The 14,585-nt window shown below is 24.8% G+C and overlaps 1 protein-coding gene, 1 long non-coding RNA gene and 1 other non-coding gene across 3 annotated transcripts in view; 1 reads left to right on the top strand and 2 right to left on the bottom strand.

The window, feature by feature from the left end:
* Window positions 1–14,585, top strand: part of LOC111625469 — a 31,387-nt gene that overhangs the window by 13,546 nt on the left and 3,256 nt on the right. The window contains exon 2 of the long non-coding RNA XR_002756733.1: window positions 13,419–13,546. This is a non-coding gene — a long non-coding RNA (uncharacterized LOC111625469). The remainder of the gene's footprint in view (window positions 1–13,418; window positions 13,547–14,585) is intronic.
* LOC111625468 (DNA polymerase subunit gamma-1-like) lies at window positions 4,664–6,138 on the bottom strand. The gene is made up of 3 exons (XM_023368616.1): window positions 5,495–6,138; window positions 5,306–5,389; window positions 4,664–5,219 (listed from the first exon to the last, which is right to left on the bottom strand). Exons 1-3 carry the CDS (start codon window positions 5,578–5,580, stop codon window positions 5,030–5,032), a joined length of 360 nt encoding a protein of 119 aa, XP_023224384.1. The 5' UTR covers window positions 5,581–6,138; the 3' UTR covers window positions 4,664–5,029.
* On the bottom strand, window positions 6,692–6,763 carry Trnap-ugg. The gene has a single exon. It is a non-coding gene; the product is annotated as a tRNA-Pro (tRNA).

Here is a 14,585-nt window from a genome sequence, read left to right as displayed (position 1 = left end):
TCTTATCCATCTCGACTCGTTCGACACATTTATAATTCCGGAAATTTTCTTTTATTATGATTTCTCTTTTTATAAATAGCACCAGATGGCTCTGCTTGTGTCATGCCCCACTTTCCTCCGATCCATCCATGCTCTTTCTTTGCCCACTTTATTATTCACAGAACGAAAAAGAGATCATTAATAAAACATGTGTTGCATTTGAGAAATAGAACAGAACTATTAAATAGAAACATTTGTCTCCAAATATAGTAACCGTATCTAAACATAAGCGGAAAAATTTAGGCTTTTGTATTAAAAATAACGCCAATTAATTAATTATAATCTTCGATAAATATTTAGTTTCCAAATGCGAATTAATGAGGGCAAACGTTTCAATTTTGATTGAAATGTCCAAATGTTGGCTTATAAACAATCGGTTAAACCGACAAAAAAAGGAAATCTTAAACTTCCTTGAGAAGGTGAATGTTTGTTTGTAGAATATAGACATTGCGTCATTATTCTTCATTGATTTAGAACATTTATCCGCTATTTGTATGCAAAATAAGTTTATAACGCCCTAATTCCGTTAGACGATTTTGATTCTTACAAGGGACGTCCCTTTTATTTAGGACAAAGACATGTAATATTCCGGAAGTCAGATCGAAGGATAGCCGACCTCATACCCTGTGAATTATTGAGTCGTCTACCCTTGATCTGATCTGATTATCGAATGGCTTGAATTAGTCATTCGATTGTGTTGTGTTACACCGGTCTTNTTGGCATTTAGAGGGCGTATAGAATCTATTAAATCTAATATAAGAGAGTTAATTATATTGAACTTGCTTATTTATTAAGTGCGTTAGATAATCTATTAATTAAAAATACATTTAGAGAAGTGTACGGTTTTTACTGGCTTATCGAACAAACGAATACGAATAGACCCTAGACCAGTGTTTCTTAACAGGGGGGCCGCGGCCCCCTGGGGGTCCGTAAGAAGTTTGCCGGGGGCCGCCAAATTATGCAAAATTTCCTTCAGAATATAATAAAAAGAAAATTGATGTATAACCGAATATCATATTGAAAAGTGAAATAAGAAAGATAAAGTTTTTGTATTTAGTTTTTTTTTTTTATTTATTTCTTATTTCTTCCTACTTACAACTTTGTTAGTACAGAAGAAATAAATGCAAATATGCTACTTACACCGCAGTATTTACTTCTTTTATTCCAAAGTAATTCTAAGAAACTATTAATGCTTGGAATTTTAAAAATAAAGCAATAATAAAAAATCAATTATAGATAATTTAACAAATATAAATTATTATTTTTAAAAATGGGGGTCACATAAAAATTATGAAATATTTGGTGGGCCGCGAGTATAAAAAGGTTAATAACCACTGGTTTATAATATATACAATACAGTATTATATATTTTTCTTATAAAGATATTTTACAAAAATTCTGATTTTATATTAAATAAAACTTCCAGTAACGAAACTATGTATTAAAAATTAAATATTATTGATATAATTTTTTAACTTAAAAAAGTTATTTAAAGATTATTATTTACTTAATGTATATATTGGTTGTACAAGAAAACAAATTTGTCTTTTACTTTTGACATTATAAAATCTAATACGGGAAAAAATATATTTATATAAAACTGAAGTAGAATAAACTTAATAAAATTTTAATTTAACGCGAATTCTTATAAAATATCCAATATTTTAATAGAAGAAAACTCTCTTTTGGGAAAGAAAAAATAATTATAATTAAAGACTCTTCTTTGTTTAAACGTCTTCACTATTTTACGAATCATTTATGAGAAGTAAGTATTGAAAAAGAATATAAACATAAGTGCTATTGTGGTTTAGATAATTAGATTAAACAATTACAAAAGGATATTTAATTCGTTTATTAGATATTTTGCAAAATATTATTGTAATAAGAGTCAGGAGTTCGCTTATTCTTTGTAATGTTAGAAACGAATTTGTCATGTAAGGTGCTGTTTAGAAGAGAAGACAAATAAATTTTGCAATCATGTTTTGAATAATATGCTGGATAAGAGAAATAACGTTCGCAAATAGCTGTCTTTTCTGAAATGTCTAGACGACTTTTTTAACCTTTTATGGAAAACGAGATGAACAGACTATCTGTATTTTTATTCGTTTTTTATGTGAAACTATATAACCCTTTCTTCTTCTTTTTTAATATAAAAATATTAAATTCTTCAAATTTTATATTTTGAATTGTTTCACGTTGATGTAACTTTATTTAAAAAATATATATAGCTTATCTGTCCTTTAAAATATCTGTTGACCTTTAGATACTTTTCGGGGGAAAAAAAATGAAGGTTATAAATAGAAATGCTGTATTTAAATTTAGATTTAACAACACATTGTTGAAGAGTCGAGAGAAATAAACAAGTAATGCTTAAAATTTGAGTGTTACTTGCACTTTAAAGGCATCACTCACTCACTACTCGAAAAATTTATGTAAAAACTTTTGTTAAATTTAAAAAGCGTGAAGAAACAAATAGGAAAATTATAAAATTCATCCTTATCTCGACTTCTATCACTTCTATTCTGGGGAAAAAAATTGATAACTTGATTGCTTATAATATATGATCTACGTCATTTTTGGCAATCGTTAAAACTGTGTATTTAAAACAGGAAATATATATTCAAAATAAATTTAGAAGATTTTTTACATGAGTTTCATATAGTTTTCCTCTTTAACAGCCTTGAATGTTATCTCGAACAATAATATTTTTCTTAGTGAAAATTTTAATAGTTAAAAGGAGGAATTCTATTATGTATTTAAATCGGTTACAAATCTCTCAAATGTCTGTATATATATATATATATATGTGAAAATTTTAATAGTTAAAAGGAGGAATTCTATTATGTATTTAAATCGGTTACAAATCTCTCAAATGTCTGTATATATATATTTTAATAAAAGTTTTATAAAATCTGTTTATTAAAACTGCTGTTTAAATTTAATAAAAAAAAAAGTATTTTTGATAACATTTAGGCCTGAAAGTTATTTTATTTTTTAAATATTTATAGACTACATAGCCTATAGATATTTACAGAATAAAATTTAATTTTAATGATGTTTTAATTAGTATTCTAGACTTTTACTGAAATTTGATATCTAATTACTAATCGTATCTTACCAGATTCAATTTTCTAAGTAATGACGTAAGAATTGAGGAAAGTCAAATACTGTATAAAAATTTACAAATTAGATCTAGAAAAAAACTAAAATTTAAATTTAAAATCTTTATAACATTAATTCTTATAATGTTTATAATATATTCTTTTTATAATAATTAAATTATATGATTTTTAAGTGGATAAATGATACAAATAAGTTAAAAATGATGTAATAACGACATTAAGATATGAAATTATTACGAATTTTGCTATTTCTATCTTAATTTAGGTAAATATATAAATGTTTTACTGTAGAAATGACATTAATTATCATAATTTTAATTTATTTTGAAAGAAAACTGTAAAAATCTCATAAATTAAGTCTTGTGTCATGTTAATTAAACTTGAATCTGATGTAAAATATTATAAAAATTTAAAATTAAATAAAATATTGAAGCTTTTAGTAAATGTATGCGTGCTGTAAAAATTGAATAGAAATTATTTTTATTTTAATTAATATAATTGATGGTTTATAGCAGTGTTTCTTAACAGGGGGCCGCGGCCCCCTGGGGTCCGTAAGAAGTTTGCCGGGGGCCGCCAAATTATGCAAAATTTCCTTCAGAATATAATAAAAAGAAAATTGATGTATAACCGAATATCATATTGAAAAGTGAAATAAGAAAGATAAAGTTTTTGTATTTAGTTTTTTTTTTTTATTTATTTCTTATTTCTTCCTACTTACAACTTTGTTAGTACAGAAGAAATAAATGCAAATATGCTACTTACACCGCAGTATTTACTTCTTTTATTCCAAAGTAATTCTAAGAAACTATTAATGCTTGGAATTTTAAAAATAAAGCAATAATAAAAAATCAATTATAGATAATTTAACAAATATAAATTATTATTTTAAAAAATAGGGGTCACAAAAAAATTATGAAATATTTGGTGGGCCGCGAGTATAAAAAGGTTAAGAACCACTGCCCTAAGGTTTCCATATCTGGTTTTGTCTTTCATCTAGCTAACTTCGTTCTTGAGATTAAGGAAAGACAGATGGACGGACAGTCGATAGTGGGAATTTATAGGTCTAAAATTTTTTCAAATTGCAGCCCAAATACGATTAAAAATTGCCAATTCCAAACTTTTCTAATATAGATATCCTTGCTTTGTTTATAACATATTATCAAAGATACAAAATACATACCAAAACTCAAACACAGTAACATTACTTTTCTCATTTTACCAATTATTGCAGTCACATCATCTTTACAATCATTGAATACTTAGCTCCTAAATTTCTTTGCATCCTCCATAACTGCCAGTAACATAACATGTCATTGTTTTGTTCTGATAGTTACTAGCCACATATGAACAAATTAAACATTTTTTCAATGTTAATGGTTTATGTCTTCTAGCGACAGACAAAATTAATCAATTTGTTATTCTTCAAAACCTAGAATTTAACCATAACGCCAATGAATTTTTAACACAGGCTAATTGTATACTTTTAGAAAAAATTTGTGCATAGTTTAGTTCAAAAATTATACAAAATTCTTGTTTACACTGCTATTGAAGTACTAGGTTCAACTAATCTAAAACTGCCAAAAAATTTTATTTTATCAAAATATTATTGGCAAAGTTGAAGAGACTATAAATGTCAGCCTTAATATTACTTTTTTACATCCTGATACAACCACATGACCATCGACTGTCATTCAGATATTATTCGTTTTATTTTTAAAATTATAACTTTCTGTATCTTGTTCTATTCTGATATCCATTTCCATAGTATATGTTTTTTACTTGAAGATGATTGCTAAAGACAATTGAAAATGTTTGTTTTTCTCCATCATTTTATGTTATGAGCTGGATTTTTCTTTTGTAAGCAAGATTCATTGTTTTGACATATTCTTAAAAAAATTGGAAAATTTGTAAAAAGACAAAAAATTAACACAAATATTACATACGTTTTTATCCACAGTTTCAGGTTCTAAGGCTTTACTGATTCGACAACCAAGCACTGGTGTTCGAGGTTCTGAAGATTGTGCAATTTCTTCTAATTTGTTAAACATATGTGATTCACTATTAAAATAAATTATTAATAATATCTATATTATTAACATTTTTATATTGTTGATAAAATAAAATTATATACAATTAGTAATTACCTTCCACCTATCCACTTTCTTTTTTTAAATTTATTTGTTAAAATTGTATCTTGTTCATCATTATCATCTTCAAACTCATTAACTCTAAAAGTAACACATATTCAAATAATAGATGCTATTTGTATATACTATAAACAATATTTCAAATAAACAGAAAATTTAATCATGATTTGTTTTGTATTATCTTACAGTTTTCTAATTCCTTTAGTTTCTGTATACATTTTTTTAGCTTTCTGTTTAGCATCTTCTGGTGTTAGATGATGATTGAATTGCATTAATAACTGCTGGGCAAATGGTTGACCAGCACCATAAATCCGACCATAATTAATTATCTAAAATGTTGACGTTGATAAGATAATTTATTTAGAATAGTTTAAAGGAAAAATGATTAATGATTTAATAAACTATTATATAAAATTAATAAGCTTAAATAGCATAATAATTTATTATATTAAATACATAATTATTCTTTCTCTTTTTGAGATTCTGCACAATCTTCTCAATACATCCATTTCAACCATTGTTACTTTTCTCCTCTCTTCTGCAGTCATTCTCCACCCCATATAACAGAATGCTTTTAACAATAGCATTATATATTCTTTTTTTCTTGATCTAGTTATTTCTTCACTCCCGAAAATGTCAATGAATACAATCCAAAAAAAGGAAAAAGAGAGGAAGACCCAGACAAACTTTGTACAATGGAGTAAAGTTAGCATGTAGTGAAAAAGGGATTAAAGAGGGTTGTGCAACATCCTTTATTTGACAATTTCTTACATTTGCCAAAACATATTTCAAGCACAGCTCCTCTTCAGTTGGCACTGTAACATAAAATCCTAAAATATAAATTTATGATATTATTCCAAAAGAGAGTAGTGGCCAAGAATGCTTTTGTTCTGTTTTATAACAAAACAAAAGTATTCCTGGCCACCACTCTCTTTTTTTATTATTTATTTATTTATTATTATTTAAAATGTTTTATTGTAAAAAGTATTCCAAGCCATAGCTCCTTTTTAGAATAATGTCATCATAAGTTTATATTTTAGAATTTTACACATTACAATGCCAACTGAAGAAATGTTTTGACAAATGTAATAAATTGTCAAATAAAGGATGTTCTGAAGTCATGTGTTTTTAAATATACTTTGTCTACATTACAATATCTACAGTGCATGTTTAAATCATCTTCAGATATTACATAATGAAATAAAATAAAATTTGTTTTTGAAGAACCAAAAGCTTTTGTTAACTTTATTGTTTAATAAGTCAGGTTTAAGATTTGGAATAAAGATATTAAATAATACAATTAATTGAAGTATATGATTCTACAAACAAATTTTACTTTCTTCCATTATGTAATATCTAAAGATGATTCNGAGAATAGAATTTGGGCCCGTCCGGGATTTGAACCCGGGACCTCTCGCACCCAAAGCGAGAATCATACCCCTAGACCAACGGGCCACTGCACAAAGCATTCTATAATATCATATTTAAAACTAACATAATTTTTAATAATTAATGTGGTAATTAATATTTAATGATAATTTATTGATCAATGATTAATTTTGTATAAATTTAATAATATATGAAATTCCATAAATAATATCTACATATTTTTATGTTAACAGATGTCGCCACCTTCTAGTAGCCAGTGTAATTGTATATAATCTTCCTGTATGCAAATAATTATTTAAATCCTCTGTTTATTTGCTTTATAATATTAATAATTAAAATACGTGACGATTTTTTTAAAAAATAAAATTAATTAATTAAATTTTGAATTTCTGCACGTAAGAATTTCAGTAAATATTTACACATTTTCCAGTTGAAATGCGATTTATTTTGCAGCTAGATGTAGAACATAATTAACCTTTTATATCTTTTATAAATGTTAAAGTTGCAGCGAAAATAATTTCCATGTTTGATGAAAGGTAATGATAATGTATAATTAAAATGTGAATACAAAGACATTCATTTAAATTAAAATAGGGCAAGAAAATTAATTTTTTTTTCTAAATTTTGTCATTTCTTTTATTAGAATTTAAAAAATATATATTTTTATTCTTGAATTATAATTCAATATTATATTATTATATCTTATTACTTTTGTATTCATATTTTAATTATATATCTTCATCATAATACAAGTCATCAGACATTAATGGGCATTGAGTTCAAGGTTATTGATGATGAGGACGATGACGACATTGCTGATGATCATTTTTGATCAAGCGTGGAAATTACAAACATGTTATAAAACTATAAAATTATGATCATTATATGTTAGTAAAATTATAAAATAATATTATTAAGTTATATGTGCAGGGTGGATCTAGGGTGGAAAGAAGGAAATTTTCAATGAGTTTTCGCCCCCCCCCCGACTCACACATAACATACACACACACTTATACTATATATATATATATACAGTATAAGTGTATTTTATTAAAAACTTTCATAAATTTTTGAATTTGCTTATGCATATTGAAAGTCATATTAATATAAGATGTGTGTATGTATATATATATACAGTACATACATCTTATATTAATATGTATATATATACATACACACATCTTATAGTGTGCGTGTGTAAAATTATGCATCTAAATACATAAACATTGTTTTTAAATAAATTTTAAAAAATTATTATATTTTTATTATTACAATATAAATGAAATACACTATTTTAAATTGAAATTTTATATGAAAATGAGTAAGAAACAAATTTATTAGAAAGTAAATAAACAAGTCTTGTGGAAAGATTTTAGAATTTGATAACTTTATGCTCGCGAGAGTAAATATAGAAAAATATTTAATTCTTATTAATTTTTATACATTTTAAAATTCTTTGTTAAGCTCGATTAATAAAGCAAATTTTCATGTTGTAGGTATAATTATTTAAATAAAATGATAAGATTTTGAATAATTAAAATAATAGAAACAAATCATTTTTGTTGGACAAAACTAGTATTTCCAGTATACACAAGTTGTAATTATATTAAGATATGTAATAAAGGTTATGGAATGTTTAATGTCATCTTTGAGGAAATTCATAACATAATTTCATTTTTTAAATTGAAAATGTCTTTATTGAAAACTTTCATAAATTTTTAAATTTGCTTATGCATATTGAAAGTTATATTAATATAACTGACTTTCCTCATAATATATATAGACTATATATACATTTATAGTTTTAACTTTATATATTTATATTAGATCATTAACTTATAATATACTAAAGCAATAAATTACAATTTAATAACAATATATATATTTATTTATATATATTAATTTATATTCTATTTATATCTTATTATATGTCACAGGTTTCACTGGATTTTATTAAGCTTAAAGTAAATAAATTTCTATTTTATTATACATAATCGATTCTAAAACTGTAGCCTATTTTAGTTTTTTTATACGTGGAAATATTCACTATATTTTCACTTTTTCTTTAATATATTAGGAAAGAACAACCAAAATATTTTAACACAACACAAGTTGTATTTTAAGCATAAAACGTCACTTATAGTTGTCTTAAAGGTTTACTAAGAGACTATGCATACAATATTAAGTGGTATATTCCCCTATTTTTACATCTTATTCAGCATTGGAAATATTCCAGGAAAATGTCCCACATTCTAACTTGATAATTTTTTTCTTTTAAACATTTAGTAGTTTTGTTTTAAATAAATATTTTAAAAATCTATTTTTCCTTTCCATGAATATTTTTTATTATAATTATACGAATATAAAATTCAGTTTATTAATGTATCTAAGTCATAAAAAAAAACTTAAAGAATTAACGTAAAATTAAATTTGTAATGTTACATGAATGATAGTGACATAATTTGGGTCTTTCACAAGAGAGTGGCGTCATTAATATGGCTTAAAAAAATATGGCCGGAGCTACTCAGATCAATTTCAACTATTGAAATATTAAATTACTACTGGTTGACGGTGTAGCCGAATTACATGGTCATTCGCCATTGATGTCGTTAATAGAAGTACAGGCGAGGCATTCTCATTTGATCTTAACTGTGAAGTCTTATTTCAGAATGTTTTTCATGTAGACACTAAGCACATAAGAAAGGATAATGCTAACACAAGCTTTTCTATCGCTAAAAATATCTCTATAAATCGAAATTTTTCGAATATTTTCAATATTCTTCGACAAATTTTGTAAAATAAATACTACTAAGCTTCTCCATTCACTTTTAATTCACAAGTGTCATCTTATGAAATATAAATGAAATATATCCAGAGGTTGAAACATTAATAGTCGTTAAATATATTAACTTAAAACCTAGTTTAAAATAAGAAAATATATTTAATTAAATTATTTATTATCCTTATTTTAAAGACCAATCTTTAGATTATTAAAAGATCCATGGATCAAGTTTATTTCTGTATACAACTTCGATTTAGCGTTAGTATTTCTTTGCCTCTGAAAGTAGCGTTAAATCCAATGTGATGCTAACAATAAGGTTTTATATAGTCCTACGGTAATGAGGTCTACACACAAGTTGAGTTTGAGTGTAAAATCTACGTGATTTGGTGATAATATGGTTAGTAATGCAAAATCATACATTTAATAATTCACAGATATCGAATGGCTGTCTGTTTAATATTTACTAAAAATATCTATTCACGTGTATTCATTGGCTTTACGAGGGTGACGTTATTCAGGACGGCGGTCTATCGAAGTTAACTAAATTATTATGAACTCAATGTTATAAGCAAGTATATTTATTTATTTAAGCATACTGGTACAACCATAATGCAGGGAAAAATCATACAAAATCATACAATATGTCCGTTAAAACAAAACATAAAATATAAGCAAGTATAACTTAATGTCCTTAAAATAATAATTAATCGCTTTTTAATAAATATCTTATCGATACATCTTCGATTGTAAGATATACTGTGAGAGATCAATAGCACTTGGTGCACTTTTTTCAGTTATTTACCATTGAAAAACAACAGAACTCTCATTTAAAAGGAAACCCCAGTTTAATTTGAGACATCTTTAAAATCGTCTTTCCTTTATTAAAATTGATTCTAAAAAGGAATAATTGTTATGCCTCCTACGACATAGGCTTTGCTGCTTGTTTAATATTTCTTGTACACTGACACTGATTAATACTGAATAAACTGGTTTATGTTAAACTGGTTTAATTACTACAAATATAGAATATTTAGTAGAAAGTTAAACTACCATTGAAATTTTGTTAATGTGATTTAATTTATTCACCTTCATTTTTATATGGCAGATGCTACAATTTTAACTTAGAAGTTATTGTATTTTTATTAAATTATTCAATAAACGAAGACACTTTTCGTTATCAGTTTAGATAATTTAACGCGGTTACTGTTTTATTTAAAGTTAATGCATATCGTTTGTTGCATGCACAAACTAAATTTAGAAACAAGATTTTCTTAATCTGATTTTTAAATCGGAATTAGTTCTATATTTAAATTAATGGAATAATTATTTAATCTAGAATAAAATACCAGCACAGAAAAATTATAAAATGTCTACTATACACTCTTTAGCGTACATATTTTATGCATTTACATATATATTATTACAACTTTTTAATGTAAAATTAAATTTTATCGTCTTAATTTTCTTTCTAATATTAAATAAACACAATAAAAACTGTTTTAAATAATAATTACTTAATGTAAATATTAAAAATGTTATAAATATAGCAATATTTCACATTTGTATTCATTTGTTTTGTTGATAATTCATAATAAGGACAGCTTAAAATAGTGAATAAAGGGGCATTTTGGTGATGCTCAAAAATAGAATCGCATTTATCTAAAATGGTAGTCATACTGTCGAGTTACTTAACTGATGAAGAAAGACTAGCTAGAAAATTAATTATCTAAATGATGAATTTTGTCTCTCTGTACAAGATCCTATAAATAAATACTACTGTTTGTTCGTAATTAATCTACTGTAAACTTAAAATAGATAAGCATTACAATTGATTTAGGCTAAAAAAGAAAAAAAAATTAGAATACATTTTAAAAAAAAATTAAAATATCAATATTTAAGTTAATACTTGGAAAAATTATAATATAAATAAGCGAAAAAGTAGACACATTTATAGACATAATAAGAATTCAAGGGGACAAGAAAAAAAATGAAAAAGTAACAAAGTAACTCAAATGGAAAAGTGTCATAAATCAACTTCGTCCCAAATCGGAGGGTGAAGAGAGTGTTTTTTTCTCTCTTTTTCCACTTAAGTAAAGTGGATAATTATAAAATGAAACTAGAATGTGAACTTAAAACAAATTACAATTTAAGGATGATTGAATGTATTTTAATATAATCGTGCTTAAAACAGAATTAAATACAAAATAATTTAATAGTTCTGGGTTTTAACAGTTTAAGAAACATATTGGACATAAAAAAGTTACATTGTAAATTCGATACTATACTTAGTTTTATTTTTGCGATTAAATATTTATTTTAGTTTTGATTTAATTTGTTTCGTTTATTATTTAGAATTGTGGGTTTTACTCATTCGCGGAGAAATAATTTTTTTTTTTTGTTAAACATATATATCATTATAACTAATTTATTATGTAAACAATGTCTTTATCTAATAGTTAATAAATTGTTAAAAATTTAGGAATAACGATGGAAATGATGGCTTTTTTATTAATTGTTCTTCGAGAACGTTAGAGTTAAACACATTGTTTTTCGTCTTCAGGTTGTACATTTTCAGAATGAGGACCGCATTGAGTAGTATCAATATCTTCTACATAGCTAAAAGCAGTTAGCATGAATGTCTTGTACAAATAACATTGTTGTTGATTGCAGCACCAAAAGTGCCATAGTGGTGAGCTTTGGTACTACTAATTTTTTGCAGAAATATCTTTTGAGTTCCTGAAATGCCATCTGACAGATTCGATTGCATTTAGACTGCTAACTATCTCTCTAGACAAATTTAAATAGGAATATATTAATTACCATCACCTGATATATTAATATTAAAATAAAAATTAATTTAAATGTAAAAAAAATTATTTAATCAATTTTATAAAGCATAATTTAATATTATAACATTATTTATCTTTCTAATAAATAGTACAGGATTTAATTAATTAGAAAATTAATATTGTTAAATAAGAATTAATTAATTAATTATTATTTTTTACTAACGAACAATGATTATTATTATTAATTGTCCTAATTTAATAAAATATTCAGACAATTAATATAAAATATTTGTTTATTTATTAGTAAGTCACAATTTAGAAAAGAAAATTGTTCATATTTATGTCAGAATATTAATAATTTCTAATTATGTAATTTCTCTTTCTTGTTTGAAAGAGGAGCATAAATGTTAATAATTAAGCATTCCATATCTATACTTTAATTTTTTTTTAATGTTGTAAATAATCATAGAAATTCTTTGCTTTTTTAAATTAAAATAGAGCTTCATTTATTGGTATTTTTTACTTTTAAAAACGAAGAGTCCATTTTAAACGTAGGAAAAATGTATCTATAGGCATTACTATGAATCTTATAAAATAGGACTAATGAAATCGTCCAGCGAATATATTTTGTCGACGGTGAAATATAGTAAATCACTCAAATATTTCACATTTATTCTAATTGCATTGAAAATTCAACCACTTTCTGTAATTTTAAATTTAATAAATCGAACAATCAGAAATCTCGTGTCTCTCATACAGTTACACATAGAACATTATCACACACGTACAATTTATTTTTTATATAACGATCGCTGGGATATATAAATTGATATATATAATAAATACTGCTTTAGTTCGAATTTAGGATGGATTTTTTTTTATGTTTCCGAATTTAAGGTTGAGATACTTTTTAAATTCGTGGTGTTCTTAGACACTCTTCATAAATCTGTACATGGAGGTTTTACAGTATTTTCTATTTATTGTATATATTTATTGTTATATTTTAATTTAATGTAATTTCTGTGAATAGATTTTTTTTAAATTATAGAATTTAAAAAATTATAAAATTGATTTTATAACAGAATATTTATTCAATATTTAAACTATAAAAATAAATTATAGAAATATAAATGATTATTATTTTATTTAGGATAACGTCAGACCAGATAGAGTTAGCAGAATCATTTGGCCCAAATCAAATCTCGAACACAAAGAAGTCCCCAAAATTTTTCCTTTTATATAAATAACATGACAGGAATGTAATAGAAATTAAGCTTGGTAAGTGATTAGAATAATGTTTTTATTTCTTTTATTGACTTCATTCATATTATTTTTATGGCATTCGGAGAAGACTCAAGCCGTCCATTTACTACTAGTCTGGGCTCCATTTCGTCTTTCCTAGTCTCTGAATACTATAAAAATATACCATAGTAAATTTTGTTCAAACTCAAAAACTTAAATTTTTAATATTTTTATAACTTCAAATGATGATTTTGTATGTATATATGTGTGTGTGTATGTGTGTTGGGTGTGTTTGTGGAGGTACGATTTTGTTCGCCCTCTTTGAAGCTTAATAACTCCTGTACTTTTTGTCGAAAATTTCTGAAATTTTGCAGAAAGGTTTGTGTATTAGGGAGATTAATGCCATTAAATTTTAGTGCTTAAAGATCTAGGGGACTGGGGAGATGAAGAGGGTTGTATATCATATCTCGAGTAGGGTCTGACTTGATGACGATTTTACTAGTTATTAGCATGTACAATTTTTTTTATAAAACCAATCCTTATCTTCAAAATTACGCTTTTTGCCATTTTATAATAGTTAAATATATAAAAAGTTTTAAAAATAAAATATCATAACAGATAACGTTACCAAATGTTGCCGGGAAAGTTGAGCAACTCGTTGCTAGATTTTTATTGATTATTGCTATTAAATTATAAAATAAAATTTTATAACATAAATCGACTGAAATAGAATAAGTAAAATATATAAAGAACATACTTTTTCAATATTAATTTATAAAGAGACTTTTTATTTTTATAAATTGATTTTTATAAATTTATTTCAAAATTTTAAATATTAGATATTTATCTATTTTTATACGCATTGAAATGTTTATATACAAATTTTATTTTTATATTTATTTAAATTTTAAATGACTTTTTAAATATATAAATTATATATAAATGTACAATATTTATAAAAAAATAAAAGAAATAATATTTAAAATATACAGACCTCTTCCCCGCTCATTCGGCTAAATTTGATTATTTTCCAATGCCCTTTTACGTATATACAATTTATATTATTGAAAAATCT

Source organism: Centruroides sculpturatus, unplaced genomic scaffold, assembly GCF_000671375.1.
Source record: "Centruroides sculpturatus isolate CEXI.00-Female unplaced genomic scaffold, Cexi_2.0 scaffold95, whole genome shotgun sequence".
In the NCBI taxonomy this organism is placed as follows: Eukaryota; Metazoa; Arthropoda; class Arachnida; order Scorpiones; family Buthidae; genus Centruroides; species Centruroides sculpturatus.
Note: the sequence above shows the minus strand (reverse complement) of the source record. Positions and strands in the feature narration are given on the sequence as shown.

Excerpts from the sequence above, each read along its gene's own strand:
- LOC111625468 (XM_023368616.1), bottom strand. The coding sequence starts at position 5,580 with ATGCAATTCAATCATCATCTAACACCAGAAGATGCTAAACAGAAAGCT. Across the intron at positions 5,390-5,494 it reads ACTAAAGGAATTAGAAAACT|AGTTAATGAGTTTGAAGATG; the intron begins GTAAGATAATAC and ends TGTTACTTTTAG. Across the intron at positions 5,220-5,305 it reads AGAAAGTGGATAGGTGGAAG|TGAATCACATATGTTTAACA; the intron begins GTAATTACTAAT and ends TTATTTTAATAG.